This window comes from Parastagonospora nodorum (assembly GCF_000146915.1).
Source record: "Parastagonospora nodorum SN15 chromosome Unknown scaffold_17, whole genome shotgun sequence".
Classification (NCBI taxonomy): Eukaryota; Fungi; Ascomycota; class Dothideomycetes; order Pleosporales; family Phaeosphaeriaceae; genus Parastagonospora; species Parastagonospora nodorum.
The window spans coordinates 712,016-733,098 of NW_001884565.1; the positions used below are offsets into that span (position 1 = coordinate 712,016).

A 21,083-nucleotide genomic window follows, 5' to 3' on the forward strand; every position below is an offset into this window, starting at 1 on the left:
AGGCATGGCTTTTTCTTGGTAGTACTCATTCATCGTGATTGGGAAGGATCAACTAACTTCTTCCTATAGGGATGCGGGCGTGCAGTGCGTAATAGGGGGAAATATTCGCCCTCGCTCGGTCTGGTAGCCATCATGATCACTGATCAGGCTCTCTATAAGCTCGCGAATGAAGATGTCGAGATATCCATTGATTTGGTAGCCAGTGAAGTCGAGGTCGCAGGTTCGAATATCGGATTCGCATTCAGTGCCATGGAAAAGCAGCTTATGGAATCTAGCGGGACAACACAGGCATTCTTCAAACATGAGAAGAAGCTGTTTCAGACCATAGTTCAACCTAGTGGCGCAAAAGTGTTCCGAAAGATCAGCAAGAACGACGCGATGCTCGGCGATAACAGCCGATATCAACTAGCGTGGTAAGACCAGGCAATCAAGAAGAAAAACGATGCTCGGATCGACGGATGTCTTAGGTATCGCCAGTTTCTTTTTGTCCTCAAGGCAGCGGGCGCTGACTCCTGTGGGCTTTCAAGCACAACGTCGTGCTTGAAGTCGTAAACCTGCTCAGCCAAATGTGTATCCTACGTTGCTGACATTATTGGACATCATAGGACCGCCTCCAATGGGGCCAGTTGGCATAGTTGGAAATTCTGTGTTGGAGAAGTCGAAGCCGGCGGCCCAGTCGTAGTCAGGGAACTGATCCATCATCGGTGGGACACTGTAATCCGAGCCATCCCAAGTGTCGAAGCTCATGACAGCAGAATCCGTCGCCATCTGAACGAGGCTAGGATCAAACTTGTTCATCGGAATTTGGGAATTCATGGGCATAGCTGGCATTGGTTGCGGCTGCATATGGGTTTGTGCTGACTGGGTCAGCATGGGCTCGTCCGGAACGTATGCGTTTTGTAGAGGAGGCGTACTTGGCCGAGTAGGGTCGTTGGAAGTAGCGGACGTCTCATCGCCATTGTACGGGTTCGGCATATTGCCGAATTCTTCTCTCCAGTACCAGAACATGTCGTAACTGACACTCATACCCAGTCTTGTTCTCAGTCTCAGCCCGAGGGACTCGGTCTGCCCGTTCTTCTTCATGAATACCTTGTTGCTACCCCACAGGTCCTTCATAATAAGCGCGGTCCGCACGTAAATGTCACCTTGCTGCAAAGATACACTGTTAAGGAAGTGTATCGCTTGGAAATATGCCTTTTCGCCAGCAGCAAGGTCCAGATGTGGTGCAAGCGAACTCCGAACAAGCTTCAGTAAGACGAACCCAGCGAGAGTTATCGATCTGTCCATGGCAAAGGAGAAGTAACTCTGTTGAATCAGGTTTGTCGCTGCGTGAATCACGTTGATGCAGAGAGAGTAGAAGCGACTAAGGCTCTCCATGTCTGGTCCTGGATTGGTTGGGTGTGCGAAGAAATGGAACGCTAGAATATGTATCCGTGCGCAGTTGAGTTGCAGCGTGTCTAATCAATCAGCATTGTCCTCAAACTTCGGCTTTCACAACTTACCAATTTCGCTAGGCGACGATTGTGACAAGCTAAGCATTTGTTGATCGAAAATGCCTATTAAAGATCGTAAAACACGAACATCACAATGAATAGATTGTATGTTCATCTTACTCAGAGCTACTACAGCTCTGAGTGTGATGATGTAAGTCTTGTGCAGGAACTGCAGGTCAGCTGGAAGATATGGCACCATATTGTCGCGATCTCTTTCATCGCAGTCCAGTAGAGACTCCGCTGTGGGTGGTAGACCATCGGCAATGTTGGTCCGGATAGATTGTATCACACAACAAAGCCAAAGTCTGGCGCGGATGACCTTCTGATCCTGGTCTTTCTTCAGTGGCGTTCTCGAAAAGTCCTGGCCCACGCCGGCGATGTGAAGACCAATCTGGGTAGAGAGGTGAACAGCAGCACCACACATCAGATGCGCCATGTCCTTGTACATGGAATTGGTCGGTATCCGCCATATACAGAGGATTAGGAGACCCTCGATGATTGGAATTTGGGCTGAACGTCGTGCCATGGATGCAAAAGCCAGTGGGACAATATGTTGGCTCGTCTTCTCTAAGACCGTTCGGTCTTCAGCATACCGCCTTGATCCGGTCACAATGATGCTCCAGAACAGGAATGGGGAAAGCTCGTAGTAATCATTGGGACTTAACGATGTGTCCAGTACTGGAAACAGCGGATGATACTGCGTGAAGAATCTGAATGGATGTCAGCAATTGGCACGCAAACACACACACATTTATACCCACAATCTGAAGCATTCGTCAATCTTCGCGCCATCGAGAAAATAGCCATCAATCACGCGCGGGAGCGTCGTGTGATTCTCGGATCCTTTCCTCGTTGGTGGTCTTGATTCAAAAGCTGGCGAAACTGAGCCGTCTGTTCGTGCGGATGGATTAGAGTAGGTCCCCGAGCCATAATCATGTGGACTATATCCTTGCATGTCGATATTTGGCGAAGCTGTCGACGCGGGATTATTAGGGTCGCTACCAAGTCCAGTACCAGATCTCATATTCCATCGCAATTCTTCGAGCTCTCGCCGCATCTCTGCTTTGGTTTGGCGTAGATTCCTGGTACTGGTAGGAAGGATCCTACACTCGAGGCCCATTTTCTTGCATCTTCCACAGGGATCGTGAGGAGTTTTGAACTGTTCAAGTTAGTATCATGATCTATATGTATGTATTATCAAGCAGTTCGAACTAGTGCTAGAAGCTCCAAAATGTTTTAAGACATCCAGAAAACCACAGGGAACGCCCAGAAACTCAGCATTGCAACCAGGAAGCCGCGAGAGACCGAGAAAGACATTTAGAAGCTTGGAAGACTCGGAAAGCACGCACCTGTTCCACATCGCAACGAATTTTTTGCTGCCTGCATTCAACGCAGGCTTTGCGGCGTGGGGTTGTCATAGTTGGCGCGGATGGTGTTGACGGTGGAGAGCCAGCTTTGGTAATGGGAAGACGATGTTCCAAAATCAATGTCAATAGTAGTGTCCGGACCCGATAGCTTGAGTAGTAGTCGCGCCACAGCGTTTCCTCCTGGTCGACGATGAAAGCCAGCTGTGGGAGTAGGAGACGATATGCCGAAAAAAGATCGATAGCGATATCCCCACCCAGTGGCTTGAGTAGTGGCGCTACAGCAATTTCTCCAGTTCGACGGCAGAGGGCGACAGAGGTGTAAAGACAAAGACAGCGTGCAGTTTCGTGAGACTGATGGAACTATGAGGTCAGAGCAGGATAGTAAGACCGAGTGAAGCGCCGATGCAGAATCGAGGCAGATCATGCAATTGCTGTGTCCTGGGCTCCTGTCGCATTGGTACGCAAGAGTTTCCGTTATTAATAATTGAAGGTTTTAGCTAGGGTGTGACGGGACGCGCTCTGAGCGCGTTGAGGATTCGATCGAAGTAACATGAGATGCATCATTGGCGAACAAGCTATGTGAGCCACCTGGTCCGTGCTTCCGCACGGACCTTATCATGATTGCAAGCAGCTGAAGAACTGTTTACCTCGCCACTAGCTTTTTGGTCCCAGCAACGCATCGCGTGCTTTTGCCCTCGTCAGACGTTCAACAAGACATATCCCGGCCATATTGAATTTGCATCGACCATGCCTTCAAACCTCAGACATATTCTGTGGATCCGATTCCCAGCACATTGTCTGATCGTCTTTTAACACACCATGTCCTAGCTCTATACAGCCTAGTTTCTCGGCAACGATAGCTTCACTTGATGGGCGGATATGTCCTGCCGGGTTCCCATGACTGGAGGGCAGGTAAGGCTTGCGCTACGAGTCCTTCGAGTTTTTTTCATCTCGTACGAACCACTTATTTGCGAGCTTGCACCGGCACTTGTCTCCGACCGCCACATCTTGGCTATTACTGGATTCAGTTCTGCAGCATGTGGAGTTGAGTGTACATCTGTGGCTAGACTCGGGTGCAGAGCCTCATGGATGGATCGAGTCAAGGCGAGAGCATGCGTTTCTCTTTCATCAACAGGTTCCAGCTCAACGACCCTGGCTAGGACGACTTCCGTGCAGACAGGACATTGAGCTCGATGACACGTCCGACCTCACCAGACACATCGCAGCGTGTGGTAAACTATCGACATCCCCTCAGGCTACCATCGGCTGTTCCCATTCCGTCGATCCAGCCACAGCCCATCTACGCACGTAAAAATCCTGCGCCGTCCATTGACTTTTAGCTCAGGGTCTGTCCGGATGCGGGAGGCAGGTTAGCCGTTGCACTTCAACTCCCTTGCCCCGTAGCGTGCCTAGAATATGCTTTGAGTGGACGCGTGGTTGCTGATCAGCACAACTTGCGGTATCGCAGTGGACGAAGGAATACATACCTAGACTTGGGGAGTGTACTACCCGTGGGGTACTAGGATTCAGAGTCGCGGGCCTGTAGATCATGCCACGAGGCCATGTTGGTCTGGACGAGTGAATCGACACGCGAAGTTCCGATGCTGTAGATCATTCCGGGTTGGCAATATCGCCACTTGCTCTTTGGTGGTAGGAAGGACGGAATTCATCCGAGAGGGCGGAGGAGAAAGCCACACGAGCAGGGGCATTTGTCTGCCTAAACGAAGGCTTAATCTGAGTCGGTACTGCGTGTGGCCCGCTAGTAATTGACCACCAGAGATCAGTTCCAAGACCAAGACGCTCTCAAGATACGCACGTATACCTAGATTGGACCACAAAGTCTTATAAATCAAGCCACTTGCAGCCATAGCTTCAAACATCGAAGCCAAGTGATTCAATTTTCAAGATGGTACTTACTCAACCTAATGGGCAAGCTTACCATGTCTCTTGATAAACCAATCAATGACTTGAAATCGCAATACAAAAAGTCACACATCATCATATGTCAAACTCCTACTTCCACCGCGTCCGTTGATGGCAGCAATCAAATGAAAGCAGACGGCACCTTACCACGAAAGAAGGGGTATATATATATATACAGTGAATCACACCACAAGTCCAGACAGGCATGTCACTCATCAAGAAATTCTTCTCATCATCCACTCATCTTCATTTGCCTCCCATCAACTAACAATCTTTTCTACACGCGTTCTAGGATATCATAAACGATCGCGCTATTCACCATATAAACAACCATCTCTTGTCAAGTTTGCCAACAAGAAGACGGACATCCACACACCCTCTCATGCTTATGTAACAACAAGAAAAAAAAGGAGGGTTAAACAATATGCAAAAGGATAAGAAACCAGGGACCCGCCCAAGCCAGCAGACGTCCGAGTCTACAAGAAGGGCAAAATAATACCCTTGCGTTGCGGACTGGATTTGCCATCGACCGTCGAGCCCTCAGCACTATATCCCGAATCGCGATCGACGTCGTCGTTGTCAAAATCAATATCAAACGTGGCTTCCTCCTCGTTGCCTGCTTCTTCGTCGTCGCCGTCCCAGGCTTTTTGCGTCGCACCGCGCGAGTTCCATCGGAGCGTGCGACTGATGCTATCGAACCACTCGGTGGGTTGGGATAGCACGGTGGGAAAGGGGTACTGCGAGGCCGCGATGGTGACGTGGTCACCCTGGCGGAGTTCGACGCGGCCTTTGCCGTCGAATGCACAGTAGGCTGTGGCGCGCGAGCGAAGCGGGACGGCGACGCGTAGCGCCATGCTGTCGTTGAGGAGCATGGGCCGGAAGGAGAGCGTGTGCGGGCAAATGGGAGTGAGCAGGATGGCAGGGATGTCAGGGTGTACGAGAGAGCCACCGGCGGAGAGTGAGTATGCCGTAGAGCCCGTTGGCGTAGAGAAGATGCAGCCGTCAGCTTGCACGACAGTAAGCAGGTTGTTGTCGCCGTACAGCTCGAGGTTGGAGACGTAGGGGCTTGGGCCGCGGTCGATGACAAGCTCGTTGAGAACCTCGAATTGCTCGGCCTCGATGTGTTGGGGCTGGTCTTGTGCGGCGTTCTTTTGGTAGCGGTAAACGGTGCAGGTGAAGCGCATGCGCAGGTTGACGCGCATGCCGACGTCGGTCATGATCTTGTTCAGAGCAGCTTTGTATTGCGCGAACTCAAAGTTGGTGAGGAAACCAAGACTGCCGAGCGAGAAGGAGAGAATCGGTGGTACGATACGCTGGAAGAGCCATGATGTGAAGAGGACGGTACCGTCACCGCCGAGTGTGAGAACGAGGTCGAAGATCTCAGGAGTCTCCCAGCATAGGTCGGGGTTCCAGTAGCGGAGCATGTCCTCGAAGCGTTTGTCCTTCGCTACCAGAGATGGGGCATCGAAGCGCTTCGACTTGCGCAGCTTGTGGTCTACATAGACGTTGACACCAACATCAGACCCATAGCGAGAAGTGGTCAGAAGCCACTCTGCAAGCTCGCGCGTGAGGTGGACCAGAGCGTTGTCGCGGGCCTTTGTCACGATCATGACATTGCGCACGGTCATCTTGATAGGACGACGCTGCAGTTGTTTCGAGACCTCACGCACGCTGATGGCAGTTTGCATGAGGCGCGAGTGTGTGATTGTGTCATCTTCACCATCGCCCATCTCTTCAAGCACCCGGTCCATGTTCACAGCCTTGTCGAACTTCTTGTGGAAGAAGCATGGTGACGCAAGGGCAGCCATTTTATTGATGGCGGTGTCGTCCGACTGCAGCTGCAGCTGCTCGAGCGCCTCAGCAAGGCGCTGCTGGTTGACGCTCTTGGAGCGCTGTGTCTTTCCTGGGGCCATCAGGACTTCGTTCATGCTCGACGAGGACATGGGTGGTCGGGACTGCAGGGCTTTGAGAATCGTCTGGCGGGGCACTGCCGAATCTATGGAACACGCGTTCTTGCGATGCTTGCGGATGCGGTTTTCGCCAAACGAAGGCACCTGAGGTAGCACCGTCAGATTTTCGATCGAGGACGAGGCGCTTAATTCGGTATCAAGGTCGTTCCGAGACGACTCGTCCGGGGTGGAGATGGTCGGGGTGGGTTCTGATGCTGCAGGCGCACCGCCTATTTCTGTAGTTGCTACCGGAGAGTCATTATATGGCGCATCCTTAGGGCAGTGGACGCTCGTCTGCGGAGGTTGCGGAGAGTAATCAACGGGGCGGTTGGGGCTTAATGCTGCGTCGACGGAATTAACATCGGCGAAACTCCTGCCTGACTGTGGGGACAGAAGCGGATGGATCTTGGCCGGAGAAAACGGCTCCCCATTCCTGCTCGTGCGAGGGTCCATTGCGCTTGCTTGAATCCTGCTGGATGCACACCAGTACAAAAGCGTAATAGATTATGAAACTGCTGCGGAGGTGCTGCTTGCGGACCTCGGGAAGCGCGGTATGTACTGTAATCGGGGGATTACGATGCTGACGCGGGTGAATATGTACAGCGCGAAGTAATCGACGTAGCCAGACGTGTAATCGTGTGAATGCTCCAGGCAATTAAAGAATGTCGAAAGGGGAAGGAACTATGGTTCGTGTCTCACTGCATGGGCGGCAGGTCGCGAGGCTTCCTTTGTGATGGTGGCCGGTGATGACAAGAATGGCGGATAGCAATGTGATGGCCGTGTTACCGCCGAAAGAATGAATTCGATATCGTGAACGAGAGCGCAGCTCAAGGTATTACAACAAGTGAAGAACACAAGAAAATAGTGAAGAGTGGTTACGACCCCAGGCCGAGAACCGAAAAGACTGGAAGAAGGTGCGAAACTGTGAAGCTTGCAGAGCCCACTAGACACGATGCAGCCAGCCTATATTCACTTTGACATCTGCGCGACACCGACGCTCCAGTCTTTCCAGACCCACGAGCCACATTATCGCGATCCTGCGCGCCAGCCTCAAACGAAGGGACCGCAAGTACCTAACGGCTAGCCCGCTAGGGCGGTTGTGACACCTCAAGCGTCAGAAACCCGTGGGCCACATCGGAGCATCTCCCAAACATAGAACGAAGCTATCTACGACTTTGGCAATTGGAGACATTGCAGCAGAACAGAGTGCCGCCGACCTGGGAGGCGCACAGCTGTCAGATGGTCCCCGTCAAGCACTGTCTTGAGTTCGGCCAATGCTGACATGTCTTTGATCCATCAATCAACACCCGCCAGGCCTCCTTAGCGAGCGCTTCCTCGTTCAGGAGTCTCAAGTCTCCGACGTATCTCGAATAGTCTCAGTGGTAGTGTACATCAACTTGACACTAGTAGCGGGCCATGCCCGTACGGGCAAAGCGATGATTGAGCCTCAGTCTATACCGCCTCTCATGCACAAATGCCGCATAACCGGCGTCGAGAAAGAGCGAATTGGAGCTCAAGTGCGACGAAACAAGCCGAGCTGGACTATCGGTCATAGTCGTAGCGAACCTTTTTTCGAATCGTATTCTGGTGCAGGTAGGCGGGCGATAGCTCGTTTGAAGCTTGACTCTGCAGTAAAGCCGGTAACCGAGTCCCTGTGCTGGTATTGGAACGACGCCCCACAGAACTCATACACCACTTGATGACATGCAACAAGAGCCCAGGAAGGAAGCGGGAGGGACGGCACGACACATTGTTTAGAAATGGGCTCACTTTTGTGTTGGCAATGTTCATGTGCTGGCACTTGTATGGGAAGTCGTCCACTTTTGACGTGCTGCCTGAGGCGGTGTACTGAAACTCGCGCATGGCACAGGGTCCTTGTAAACAAGACACAACAGGTACTGTACCCTCTGATCCTAGAGTCTGGATCAGATGCTTAGATGCCGATTCGAATTGCCGTAATGCCAAGCTGCGTGTGGTTCATGAAGCTGTCAAAGTGGCGCCTGTCGAGCGGCTGTCAATGTCAAGTTCACTAAGGATGGGTAAGTAATGGCTCGATTTTAGTCAATACTGCATTAGCTACGAGTCGTGGTTCAGCCGCAAAATTGAACGACAGGGCAAGGAGTGGCAAAGTCAATGCAGAGAGAGAGGCAATAATGTTGTGACACATTATACGTTGTTGTATTGCGATGCGCTGGAATGTGTTACTGCCATTTTCAGCAGTTGTTTTCCCAGCTTTTGTGTATCGTTCGTAAATCGTGGTATCAAATGATGTGCAAAGAGAAGTGCAAGTGTCGAGCGAGCGCTGGACTAAGTAGCTCATCGGAGGGCCTTGCGGGCGAATGTGGGAAGGACAAAGGCCGCCTCGTGGATCTCCTTGCTGTAGTACCTGCACAGCTGCTCCTCCTCCTCGGGAGCCCAGGTGCGGAGAGGCTTCTTCAAGTCGCGATCGGCGTCCTTGCTGCAAACCATGAAGCCGATTTGCCCGGATGGGTAGGTGGGGATCGTGGTGTAGCCGTACTCGACGTTGGGGAAGACCTCCTTGCAAGCCTTCTTGAGATTGGCAATGAGAGGCATGTGCAGCCACTGGTTCTCGGCTAGTTGGATATAAAGTTAGCTAGAGTTCTTCAAAGCGCCGACTGGCGCATGGAAGCCTCGCAAGTAGACAATACATTGACGGGTTAGGAGAGGGCTTACAACCTTGTGTGCTAATGACACCGCCCTCGCGGAGGGCGCCGTTGAGGAGCTCAAAGTACGCCTTCTGGAAGAGGGCCTCGGCGGGACCTTCTGGGTCGCTGGAGTCGGTGATGATGACGTCGAATTCGCCCTTCTTGTCCTCAAGGAACTTGAAGCCGTCACCAACAATGGTCTGGGTCTTGGGGTGCTCGAAGCCAACGGACATGCCAGGCAGGTACTGCTTGGAGAGACGGATGACAGCCTCGTCAATGTCGCAGAGGACAGCCTCCTTAACACAGTCGTGCTTGACGACCTCACGGAGGACGCCACCGTCACCACCGCCGATGACCAAGACCTTCTCGGGGTTGGGGTGGGCGTTCATGGCCAAGTGAGTGATCATCTCCTGGTAGCTATCTCACTATCAGCAAGTGACTCTTCCACTTCACTTTGTAGCTATAACGTACGAGAACTCGTCGCGCTCGGTGCATTGGATGACGTTGTCGAGAACAAGGACCATGCCGTAGTCGGTCGACTCGAAGATGAGGACGTCCTGGTACTTGCTCTTCTCGTGGTGGATGACCTCCTTGACCTTGAGGGTCATGGCCTGGCCGGGCCACATGTTGGAGATCTCGCGGAACCAGCCATCTGAGAGATCGGATTAGTGGATGTAGCTTAACTGCTATAGAGCTGGGGAGTCCGTACCCTTGATAGTGGGGTGCTCAATGTTTGGCATCTTGAATGTATGGAAGGAACGGGTAATAGAGGGAAAGTATTTGGGTGTTGCAGGTGAGCAGCGTTTGTAAGAAAGTGGAGTGGATAGGCTCCTGCGGACACTTATAAGTAGCTTCAGATTTGCGGTGTCTATTATTGCTTGAGCGTTTTTTTCAACCTTGCTCTTTGGGCCGCAAACACATTTTTTGCGCGCCCACGTCATTGGCGCCAGACACATCCTTGCCCCACCATAACCCCGCCAGGCCATCCTAGCCAGCACCTGGTCGGAAAACCTCCGCATCGCCAACAGCTTCTCTTTCTGGTCGCCGTCTCTCGTCTGCTTATGATAGTAGAAGATTCGATGTGCGGTTCACCTTTCATGGTGATGTGGATACTGAAACTTTAGCATCTTGTCGCAGCTTCCATTGTGGAGTTACCTGAGCAGTGCATCCATCTCCATCGACAGTAGAAGTCGTCGCTGCATGCTCCCGAGGTCATTATTGATAGCGTCGTGGTTGAGCATATATTGCTTCCACGTTGACTTGCACCAGTGCTTCAGGAACCGGCACGTGAAGTAAATCCGTCGGGAGCGGAATTTAGCTTTCGCCTAATCGTCTTATTACCATGGAACTAAGACCGTGGGGAGCGAGGGCCGGCTGGCAGAAGGTTATCGAATGTAAGCGGAACTAACCATGATTCTTGCACAGCGCATCCTTCCTACAGGGCTAGAATCCTGCACATGGTGATGCCTGGAGGAGGGCGCTAATCTTGAGAATGAGGGTGACGCTTGCCTGGCGCCCTCTCGCTTTTGAGCATCCGGACATAAGGTACATGAAGAGCGAGGTACATACACATGGTTCCAGACCTCATATAAGAAACTCACAGCCACCGCTTCTGCGTTCTTGCACACATACAATCCACCCGCTCAGCAACAATGGCTACATCTGATCATGCAGAAGGGACGCCCGAATACAAGCAAGAGATACAAAGGAAGCTTGGGGAGTACATCGAAACAAAGAGGTACATCGAAGAGCCCGAGATTCTTCCGTGGTATAAGAAGGAGATTGGAGAGCTCAAGCCTCCTGCGAGAGACCTGTTCGAGCAGTATAGCCACGTTGCTCCCGATGAAGTTGAGACGCACATCAAGCGGATCGTGAGTATACAATGCCGTCGATGTTTCCAAAAACTCACAGCTTTGTAGCGCGATGAAGCTTTCAAGATATTCCCATACCCCTGCGTTGGCAATTGGGGCTTCCTCAACTTGAGTGTCATGGAGTCGCCGGTCTACAAGGAAGTCCTCGAACGCATCAAGAATGGAGAACAGTATCTTGATATCGGATGCTGCATGGGCCAGGACATCCGCAAGCTTGCCCACGACGGTGCGCCAGAGGATAACATGTATGGCTCTGATCTCAAGAGCGAATTCTGGAGTATTGGATACGACATGTTTCTTGACAAAGCCACCTTGAAAAGTAAATTCATCGAGGCGGACGTTTTCGACGCCGACTCTGGATTGAAGGAGCTTGACGGCAAGCTTAACATCGTACATGCTGCTTCATTCTTCCATCTGTTCGACTGGGACAGTCAAGTCAAAGCAGCCAAGAGAATCGGGCAATTGCTGAAGGCTGAGCCTGGGGTCATGGTCTTTGGGAGACAAGGCGGTATGCCCGAAGCAGGCACCATCGGTCACATCCAGGAAGGGAAAAGCTCATACTGGCACAACCTCGAGTCGTGGGCTAAGATGTGGAAGCAGGCTGGTGACGAGACTGGGATAAAGTGGGAGGTTCAGTCTTCTTTCGGTGAGGAGGATCTAACAAAGAGGATGAACGCTAAGATTGTACCTGCGGGAACGAGGTTCATGACTTTCACCATTCGTCGTGTGTAGTCGTGGCTCTTGTGGATATGACCTAAATGTATCTTTCCTGGTCAATTTGATCAGAGTATGGACATGGATGTCATATGAATAGACACAGAGAATCAGGTTGTTGATTCAAGTGCCCATTCGGTGATGTGCAACTCCCTGGTCAGCCAATCAGAGGCATTCAGGGTCCAAGCAAACGCGCCAAACATATTCGTGGCATCAGCAGCATAGCAGCAGTTCCAGTGTTGCAACATAGACAATCGCCTTCTTTGAACCTCCAATACCTTTGCAACTATACCAACACTCATCATGGACCCATACTCGCCAGAAGGAGGTGCGAACACCCCGCTCTGCTACCTCAAACAACCCACTCACCCACTTCACAGAGCTCATAAACATCCACTCGGCCTTCCACGCCGGCGCATTCCAACAAGTCCTAGACTTCGACACCTCTTCCTTCTCCTCAAGTAACGCCTTGCCCGTCCGCGTCCTGCAATTGCGCTCCAAGATCGCCCTCGGCCAAGCAAAAGACGTCTCCTCGGAGCTCGCCAGCGAAAAGACGCCAGACCTGATCGCAGTAAAGCTGCTCGCAGACCAAGAACAGGGCAAAGATGTGCTATCGCAGGCGAAGAAGCTGGCAGAGCAGCATGGCCAGGAGAACTTGAACGTGCAGCTGCTCGGGGGCATGGTGCTGGAGAAGGCGGGGGAGACGGAGGAGGCGTTGGCGCTGTTGAGCAAACACCAGGGCAGCTTGGATGCGTACGCCGGCTTTCGAATCTGATATGTGGGACAGCAAGCTGACATTCGCACAGCGTAGCGCTCATCGTACAAATCCACCTCCAGCAAAACCGCGCAGATCTCGCTTCCAAAGAGGCCCAACGCGCGCGCAAATGGGCCCAGGACAGCTTGCTCGTCAACATTGCCGAGTCGTGGGTTGGCATGCGCGAGGTAACAACCACCACACACACCAGAAATCACAACAATTTCACTGACATGGCATTGCAGGGCGGCGAGAAATACCAATCCGCATTCTACGTCTTCGAAGAACTCGCGCAAACCTCGCAATCCCAATCCCCACACTCGCTCGTCGCACAAGCCGTCTCCGAACTGCATCTTGGCAGGTTGCCCGAAGCCGAGGCTGCGCTGCAACAAGCCATTAGCATCGACCCGAAGAGCGCCGACACGATTGCGAATTTAGTCGTGCTAAATACGCTACTGGGCAAGACCAAGGAGACGGCCGAGCTAAAGGAGCAGTTGCAGCAGGTGGATGGCGAGCATAGGGCGCTGAAGGACTGGAAGGAGAAGAAGGGCGAGTTTGAGAAGGCCGCGGCCAAGTATTCACCGAAGTTTGAGGTGGCTACGTAAAGATGTGGATGTGGATTTGGTGTGAAGCATTCAGGACGAGAGGCTTTGGCTTACCGTATATCACAAATGAACAGTAGAAGACATATCAAGATGCATGAATCAACGATCGCAGCTACACAGAACTTCAGAGTAGTGGTTCGCTGCAAACTACGGGCAATAGCGCCTCTCTACTTTATCCCATACATTCTCCTACTCCAAGTGAAGTGGGAATGCATAGGCGGCTGATCATATCGCCCGTCTATCCTCAACCCACTCCGAATACCCTCGGCGTAATCCAATCGCAGCCGTCTGTTCATCACATGCAAATTTGGCAAGTTACTGCCAACCTTCAGCTTCTCTCTTCCCTTCTCTTATCCTGGTACAGCCTGCGGGCCCAGGGAGAAAACTTTATGTGGATAGCTTGGACTCGTATCTAGAGAGGAGAGAGTAAGGAAACAACGGTAGAGCTGTGGCCGGGACGCTGTGCAGTGACAACGTCCGTGTCAGCATGGACGGCTACGGGCTCTGGTCCACATTCGTAACCAGGCTGGCTTGGACAGTACCGAGCCCGGGACGTCGATGATGAGCATGTGTGCCAATGTTCTCCCGTTTTCATCTTTCAGCCAGGTCTTATGGATGTAATTCGTCAACTTAGCCCCTCTCAGGCTACTTCAATCAATCTACAGTGACTTGGAGTACAACAGACACACCTGCGCTGCTGAAGCCTGTCTATTCGGCTTTTTTTCCGTTATTTGTACTGTTGATATATAAATACAGCTGAGTATGATGTGGGGCTGTTCGTCCCTCTACATTCAGATGCCTTTGAGATGAGTTAGCCGCAGATGCGGCTGGACATTTCCTTCAACTCCCATGCATGATGCTTGAAAGCAGAGAGATGATCGCCCACTAGCGCCGATCATCCTCAGCCACACCACTTCATCCTCCCACCTCTAAAAGCCTCCTCCTAATCCACCTCTCCTCGCTATGCATAACTTCGTAATCTTTTAACCCACCCTCCTCGCACCCGAAAATCCCGCGCAGTCCGCGCACCACACCGCAAATTTAGCATCGTGCGACGTCGAAACGGCTGCTACATTTCCCGCTGCACGTCGGGGTGTGGCGCGCCCGGGAGCTGCGACATCCGAGGGGTAATGTGTTGGGTCCATGCTTGCATCTTGCGCGCGCTGGCCAATCAGGCAACTGTGTGTGGAATGTATTTGCCTGCATTGGGGAGTGTGCGTGTTGGTTGTGAAAGATGGTCGGGTGGGCGCGTGGGTTTGTCTGGTGTGCCTTAATGCTCGCACGGGGATTAAGGAATTACTTTTGTCCATGTGTACATCTTGCACTTGAATTTTCCACTTCAATTTTCTCGAAAAGAATTGTTGGATTGAAATTCCAACCTCACGTTCGTTAACCAGTCCTTTGTTCAGCGCAGCTCTAATTCCGCAAACGCCGAATAGCGCTGCCGAGGGGTTGGTTCATTGTCAGCTCAGTTAGACCAGCGGGGTATTTTCGGCATTTAGCAGCTTGACGCAATGGAATATGACGAAGCGCTTGATGCGCAGACACCCATTATTGAAAACATGGTTGTGGGTGTGCCGCCTGTGTTTGAGGGTCTGACGAGGCAGTTGGACAAGATAGTGGAGCAACCGCTTCTTGGTCCCCGGAGCGACTTTCCTAAAGGTATGACTACTTCATGATCGACATGGCTGGACATGCATGTATTGATGCGAAGACAGCTTCATTTGCGTATGCGAAGAAAGATGTCTCCGGGAAGAGGAGACCGCAGGCTATTGCCCACCGAGGGTACAAGGCGAAGTTTCCTGAGAACACGATGGGGGCGTTCAAGGGCGCTGTAGGTGTGGGTGCAGATGCGCTCGAGACGGATATACACCTCTCGAAAGACGGTGTCGTTGTTTTGTCGCATGTGAGTTGAATATGTTCTCTCTACCCATGTCCCAGTACTAAGGCTTGCCAGGATAAAGATTTGAAACGTTGCTTTGGGCGAGATGAGAAGCTCATCGACTGCGACTACGAGTTTCTGAGCAAGCTGAGAACGCTGAAAGAACCTCATGAGCCCATGCCCCGCCTCGCCGACCTTCTCGAGTATCTTGCACAACCCGGATTGGAAGACATCTGGGTACTGTTGGATATCAAGGTATGTCCTCTGCAGCTTGGTCTACCTTGCGACGCGCTGACGATTGTAGCTCGACAACAACGCAGAGGACGTAATGCGACTGATCGGTGACACAATCCGCAGTGTTGCTCCTTCTCCCTCACGACCTTGGAACACCAAGATCGTCCTTGGAATATGGGCCGCCAAATACCTTCCGCTATGCTCACGATATCTTCCCGGCTTTTCCGTGTCACACATTGGCTTCTCGACGCTGGTCGCATCTTACTTCTTCACAGTGCCAAATGTGTCTTTCAACATGGCGCAAGTGGTTCTGATGACGCCATGGGGCAAGGCTTTCATCCGCAAAGCTCAGTGCGATGGACGGCCGGTATACGCGTGGACGGTGAACGAGGAGTCGAGGATGCGATGGGACACTCGGCAGGGCCTAGATGGCGTCATAACGGACGACCCGAAGCTCTACCTCGAGGTTCGGAAAGGTTGGCACGAGGGCACGAAGGATGGCTTGCGCGTGAAGGACGGGCTGGATGTATTGAGGATCAACTTCTTCGCTCTCATATATACCGTCATGTTCTGGATATATTACGGCGTGGGTGAGGGCAGGTCGAAGCGGCGGTAGGCAGTCGGGCAGCAGCTATAGTGTCAGTAACTAAAGACGTTCCAACACTGTCGAGTACAGTCTCCATAATACATCTTAAAGGCAAGCGTAAACGTCTCAGCGCATGTGGCGTGGCGTGGGGTGAAGTGAGATGACATGGAAGTGCAACGCGAGGAATAAGTTGGGGAAGTCGCGCCCAAGCCCCCGCCAAAACGCGTCAACAGCCCACCACACCATCGCAAACACAACAACATGCCCAGGTACGCCACCCAGTGTGAAATACACGTGACTATATCGCTGACTGCTAACCAGAGAAATAATAACACTGCAAGCGGGCCAATGCGGCAACAGCGTCGGGCAGCAGTTCTGGCAGCAGCTGTGTCAAGAACACGGCATCAACCAGGACGGCAACCTCGAAGACTTCGCGACCGAGGGCGGCGACCGCAAGGATGTCTTCTTCTACCAATCGGACGACACGCGGTACATCCCACGAGCCATCCTCCTCGACTTGGAGCCGCGAGTGCTGAACTCCATCCAAACGGGCGCATACAAGAACATTTACAACCCGGAGAACTTCTACATGCACAAAGATGGCACCGGCGCGGGAAACAACTGGGGCATGGGATACAGCATGGGCGAGCAGGTGCATGAGGATATTCTGGACATGATCGATCGCGAAGCAGACGGCTCCGACTCGCTCGAGGGCTTCATGCTGCTGCACTCGATTGCAGGCGGTACTGGCTCGGGTCTCGGGTCCTTTATGCTCGAGCGACTAAACGACAGATTCCCCAAGAAGCTCATACAGACATACAGCGTCTTTCCCAACACCCAAGAAGGAGACATCGTGGTGCAGCCATACAACAGCTTGCTCAGTATGCGCCGGTTGACCCAAAACGCCGATTCTGTGGTGAGTACACATGGTGCAGTCACGCATGACTTAAGCTAATATTTCATTTCAGGTCGTCCTTGACAATGGCGCCCTTTCCAAGATCGCTGCAGACCGACTGCATGTCCTGAATCCTTCATTCGAGCAGACGAACCAGCTTGTCTCGACCGTCATGTCCGCCAGTACCACAACGCTTCGATACCCCGGATACATGCACAACGACCTGGTTGGTATTGTAGCATCGCTCATTCCCACGCCGCGCTGCCATTTCCTCATGACCGCCTACACGCCCTTCTCGGGTGAGAATGTCGAACAAGCAAAGACTGTGCGCAAGACCACCGTACTGGACGTCATGAGGCGATTATTGCAGCCCAAGAACCGCATGGTCTCTACGAACCCCACAAAAAAGAGCTGCTACATGTCGATATTGAACATCATTCAAGGAGAGGCTGACCCGTCCGATGTAAGTCTTCCTGCTCTGCTAGTAGCACGCTCAACTAACGAATATAGGTCCACAAATCACTTATGCGCATCCGAGAACGACGACTAGCCACATTCATCCCATGGGGCCCTGCCTCGATCCAAGTTGCCCTTACCAAGAAGTCCCCATATGTCACATCCTCGCACCGTGTGTCCGGTCTCATGCTTGCCAACCATACCGGTATCGCCACCCTCTTCAAACGTATAGTCGCACAGTACAACACCCTCAGGAAACGAAACGCCTTCCTCGAGCCCTACAAGCGCGAAGCCCCGTTCAAGGATGGCCTTGGCGAGTTCGACGAAGCTAAGGAAGTCGTCACGGGCTTGATCGAGGAGTACGAAGAGGCTGAAAACGCCGACTACTTGACTAAAGAGGTGGCACCCACGGATGAAGGTGACGATAAGCGAGTGGGATAGATGTGGTTGAGCATCTGTTAGCGTCTAGCATGTCAGTTTGGGCGCGGAGTTTTTGGTGTACCCTCTAGGTTGATCAAAATTGAGGCGTTTGCAGGTTGAGGCGGCGCCGGTCGTAACGTCTTCTTCAATGATACCACTTCTTTTCTTGCCTGTGTAGTCTTTCATGCACCGATTACGATCAAAGGCCTGTGCCAAATTTTCTTTTCCGACCATGTTTTCGACGGTATTAGAACTCTAGTACCGACTCCCAAGCGGCCATACTCATACTACGAGACTACAAAGTCCGCTCCCCACTGGCAAATTCATGCCTCAAATATTCTGCCAACAGTGGTTCGCCATCCAACTAGTCTATCCTCCTATCAAGATGTTAGTAGTTCGATATGCGAGCGGCTCAGATCGCGAGGATCAAATGCACATGTCATGGCTATCATCCGATCCTGGGAGAGGAGACAGATTTATCCGCCGGGTGCGTAGTCTGGTGGATGCATGTCAGCTCGAGGTACGACGTCGAAACCGAAGGCAAAGATAATGCATGCGGTCTGCGGCTCGTCGATCGGCAACAAGGGCCCATCTGATTTAGTTTGTCAATGTTATGTTGAAGCACATGTTGTTCGGACAGCAGCATTGATTGGGTACGTGTATCCATTCATTTGAAGTATGGCGCCACTATCTGGATGTATGAAACGTCAGAGACGGACCTCATCCCAAGCATTGCATCCCTTCAATCCTGCCCAAATCTTCTTGTGGTCATCGGTGATCACGCTTACTCACTAGGATCAGCGTCGCGTGCGAAGAGCACGATGCGAATCCTTGGACGGCAGATGGCGGGTGACTTAGTTGCCAATGTTGGCCAGAAGACCGTCGTACTTGTTCTTCCAGTATGCGGCATCTCCACCAGAGCTGGTGCCGTTGGACCGAGAAGCCCGAGCCGACGCTAGATCCTGTCGCAGGGTCTTGATCTGGTTCTCAGCGTCCTCGGCGGCGAAGCGATGCTGCTCGGCCTGCTTGTAGGTTGGGAGCATTTCCTTGTACTCCTTGTAAGAGCGCTATCGTACTGTTAGTTGCTTTCTTCAAGAAATTCAGATTGTGACAAGACATACTTGGGCAAGCTGGGTCCACTCCTCGAGAGCCTTCTCGAGCTTCTCCTTTTGAATTTCCAGATCCTTAATCTTGATCAAGTGTCCTGTATCGGTACCGAAGGCTGGCGCTCCACCAACGGGAGGTGCAGCCTGGTCGGCCTTGAGCTGGCCCACCAAGACTTTGAGCTTGTCATTCTCCTGCTTGAGATCGGAAGCACCCTGCATTGATAGAGCGGCTTCCTTCTTCTCCGCCTGAATAGTCTCCTGCTTTGCCAGGAGCTTGCTGTTCTCGTTCTTTTGCGCCTCATTATCTGCCTGCATACGTTGGAGTTTGTCTGTGAGAGATGAAAGCTCCTTGTTGGCCTTGGCGCAGTTGTTCTCTGCCACCGAGACCTTGTCTGTGAGCTTTCCAACTGTCTCCAGAAGACCTGCCTTCTCCTTGAATAGACTCTTGTATTGGGCCTCTAGCTCGGACAGCTTTGCCATGCGAGACTTCATTTCGTCACCCTCCTTGCGCAGGCGCTCGGCGTCAACGGTCAGAGTTTCGATCTTCTTGTTCTGCTCATGGCCCTTCTGTTTCCATTATTAGCCATTGCAATTACTTATTCGTCGCGGCGACTTACGGAGAATGCTTGCGAATGCTCAGAAGCCATGTGGTTGTACTTGTCGTTGATGAGCTTGCTTTCGGCACTGAGCTTGTTCATCTCCATCTTGACGTTGCTCTCTTGAGTCCTCAGGTTGCTGATCATACTGTTCAAGTTCGTCACTTTGGCGGTCTCTTTAGCGAGTAGATCCGTCTTCTCTTTCAGCTCCGTCGTGAAGCGATCGGTCAACTGCTGCTCTGCAGAATGCATCTTCTCTTTGAGATCTCCGATGGTCTTCTGAAGACCGTCGACCTCGGCAAGCAGCTGTTTCTTTGAATCGACAAGAGACTCAAGCTGGCCCTGGAGAGCATCGACCTTCTTGAAGTCTTCAGCTTTGGTGCTCTGCTCGTGCTCCAGCATCTTTGCGTATTTGTCGATCTCCTCCCGGAAGTTGCCCTTCTCCAGCGTCAGCCGCGACACTCGCTCCTGAAGATCATCGAGCTCCTTGAGCTTAAATACAGTCTGGGCCTTATAGTCCTGGAACGCCTGTTGGTGTTCGAGGATGAGATCATGCTGGAGGTTGACCTGAGATGTTATTAGTATCTAGATGATACTCAATAGATGAAGCGTGACTGACTTTCTTATGCTGCATTTTGAGCTCGTCCTGCGAATCGCGATAAGTCTCGTTCATGACAGAAGCATGGTAGAGGGCCATGTTGTTGCGCTGCTTCTCAAGGAAGTGGGGCAGCGCCTCTTTGGTACCTTGTGCAGCCTCGAACAGCTGCTCAAGCTCCGTCCATAGATCATCAACAGACTTGAGCGCATTCGGGTCTTCCTTCTGCACGGCCTCACGGATGAGCTCTAGGAGCTGGCGGGTGTTCGTCACAGCGGCAGATACGGTCCTCGAGAACTTGGCCGCGTGCCGTTCAACCTCCTCCTTCAAAGCGTTACCTTGAGCAATCGCAAGCTGTGCATCTGAGTTGTGGTTTGCGACATCGATGGCAGACTCGTCATGCGATGCCGCGATCTGCTCCCTAGTTGCGATTGTGTCATTGGCAGGTGCGCTCTTGGTCGACGAGACGGCCGCGGGAAAGCTGGCGGGCTGAGCTCGCTTCGCACTGGGACTGGCATACTTGGAGTAGGCGAGAGCGGTCGGTCCGCCGTAGGCACTCTGGGGCACCATCACGAGCGAGTCTGTGGGAAGAAGACGGGTTAGTAAGACTCACCAGCTCGACCAAGATGAGGCTCAATACATACCTGACTGTATAAGAGGCGCCCGAATACGCGAGATGTTGTCAAATGTGGTAGCCTCCACGATCTATAGACAGCTTGCAAAGCTGCGCAAGTTACCGCATTAGTCATGCAGGCTCTTGAGAGGCGGCGCTTTCATTGCACTTACAGAGCAATGCCTACCAAGCCGAATGGCGCGAGTGTGTAGGCTGGATTGAAAAAGTCGAGATAGTCGTGTAGTTGTTGTTGCGGGGGTGCGGTGTTGTGGTTTAAAATTATATGAGGCAAGAGCGGCACCAGCTGGAACGGCAGTCACGCCTTCACCTCACAAAGTGAGCAAATTTTCGCGTGTGC

The 21,083-nt window shown here is 52.2% G+C and overlaps 9 protein-coding genes across 9 annotated transcripts; 5 read left to right on the forward strand and 4 right to left on the reverse strand.

The window, feature by feature from the left end:
- Positions 1 to 132: 132 nt before the first annotated feature.
- Positions 133 to 544, forward strand: SNOG_10724 (hypothetical protein; the record flags this gene model as incomplete). The annotated part of the gene is made up of 2 exons (XM_001800934.1): positions 133 to 413; positions 496 to 544. 2 exons carry the CDS (start codon positions 133 to 135, stop codon positions 542 to 544), a joined length of 330 nt encoding a protein of 109 aa, XP_001800986.1.
- A 14-nt stretch (positions 545 to 558) lies between these two features.
- SNOG_10725 (hypothetical protein) lies at positions 559 to 1,941 on the reverse strand (the record flags this gene model as incomplete). The annotated part of the gene is made up of 2 exons (XM_001800935.1): positions 559 to 1,418; positions 1,614 to 1,941. 2 exons carry the CDS (start codon positions 1,939 to 1,941, stop codon positions 559 to 561), a joined length of 1,188 nt encoding a protein of 395 aa, XP_001800987.1.
- A 3,318-nt stretch (positions 1,942 to 5,259) lies between these two features.
- On the reverse strand, positions 5,260 to 6,711 carry SNOG_10726 (hypothetical protein; the record flags this gene model as incomplete). The annotated part of the gene is made up of 1 exon (XM_001800936.1): positions 5,260 to 6,711. One exon carries the CDS (start codon positions 6,709 to 6,711, stop codon positions 5,260 to 5,262), a length of 1,452 nt encoding a protein of 483 aa, XP_001800988.1.
- Positions 6,712 to 9,048: 2,337 nt separating this feature from the next.
- On the reverse strand, positions 9,049 to 10,138 carry SNOG_10727 (hypothetical protein; the record flags this gene model as incomplete). The annotated part of the gene is made up of 4 exons (XM_001800937.1): positions 9,049 to 9,326; positions 9,427 to 9,815; positions 9,870 to 10,050; positions 10,108 to 10,138. 4 exons carry the CDS (start codon positions 10,136 to 10,138, stop codon positions 9,049 to 9,051), a joined length of 879 nt encoding a protein of 292 aa, XP_001800989.1.
- A 912-nt stretch (positions 10,139 to 11,050) lies between these two features.
- Positions 11,051 to 12,110, forward strand: SNOG_10728 (hypothetical protein; the record flags this gene model as incomplete). Its single annotated transcript, XM_001800938.1, has 2 exons — positions 11,051 to 11,269; positions 11,318 to 12,110. 2 exons carry the CDS (start codon positions 11,051 to 11,053, stop codon positions 11,999 to 12,001), a joined length of 903 nt encoding a protein of 300 aa, XP_001800990.1. The 3' UTR covers positions 12,002 to 12,110.
- A 140-nt stretch (positions 12,111 to 12,250) lies between these two features.
- On the forward strand, positions 12,251 to 13,464 carry SNOG_10729 (hypothetical protein). The gene is made up of 4 exons (XM_001800939.1): positions 12,251 to 12,311; positions 12,364 to 12,736; positions 12,790 to 12,925; positions 12,983 to 13,464. The coding sequence occupies exons 1-4, from the start codon at positions 12,287 to 12,289 to the stop codon at positions 13,340 to 13,342; spliced, it is 894 nt and encodes a 297-aa protein (XP_001800991.1). The 5' UTR covers positions 12,251 to 12,286; the 3' UTR covers positions 13,343 to 13,464.
- Positions 13,465 to 14,856: 1,392 nt separating this feature from the next.
- On the forward strand, positions 14,857 to 16,074 carry SNOG_10730 (hypothetical protein; the record flags this gene model as incomplete). Its single annotated transcript, XM_001800940.1, has 4 exons — positions 14,857 to 15,004; positions 15,061 to 15,248; positions 15,300 to 15,479; positions 15,529 to 16,074. The coding sequence occupies 4 exons, from the start codon at positions 14,857 to 14,859 to the stop codon at positions 16,072 to 16,074; spliced, it is 1,062 nt and encodes a 353-aa protein (XP_001800992.1).
- A 231-nt stretch (positions 16,075 to 16,305) lies between these two features.
- On the forward strand, positions 16,306 to 17,836 carry SNOG_10731 (hypothetical protein; the record flags this gene model as incomplete). Its single annotated transcript, XM_001800941.1, has 4 exons — positions 16,306 to 16,313; positions 16,366 to 16,960; positions 17,013 to 17,402; positions 17,450 to 17,836. 4 exons carry the CDS (start codon positions 16,306 to 16,308, stop codon positions 17,834 to 17,836), a joined length of 1,380 nt encoding a protein of 459 aa, XP_001800993.1.
- An 833-nt stretch (positions 17,837 to 18,669) lies between these two features.
- SNOG_10732 (hypothetical protein) lies at positions 18,670 to 20,682 on the reverse strand (the record flags this gene model as incomplete). Its single annotated transcript, XM_001800942.1, has 4 exons — positions 18,670 to 18,882; positions 18,937 to 19,488; positions 19,539 to 20,084; positions 20,137 to 20,682. The coding sequence occupies 4 exons, from the start codon at positions 20,680 to 20,682 to the stop codon at positions 18,670 to 18,672; spliced, it is 1,857 nt and encodes a 618-aa protein (XP_001800994.1).
- Between the last annotated feature and the right edge of the window lie 401 nt (positions 20,683 to 21,083).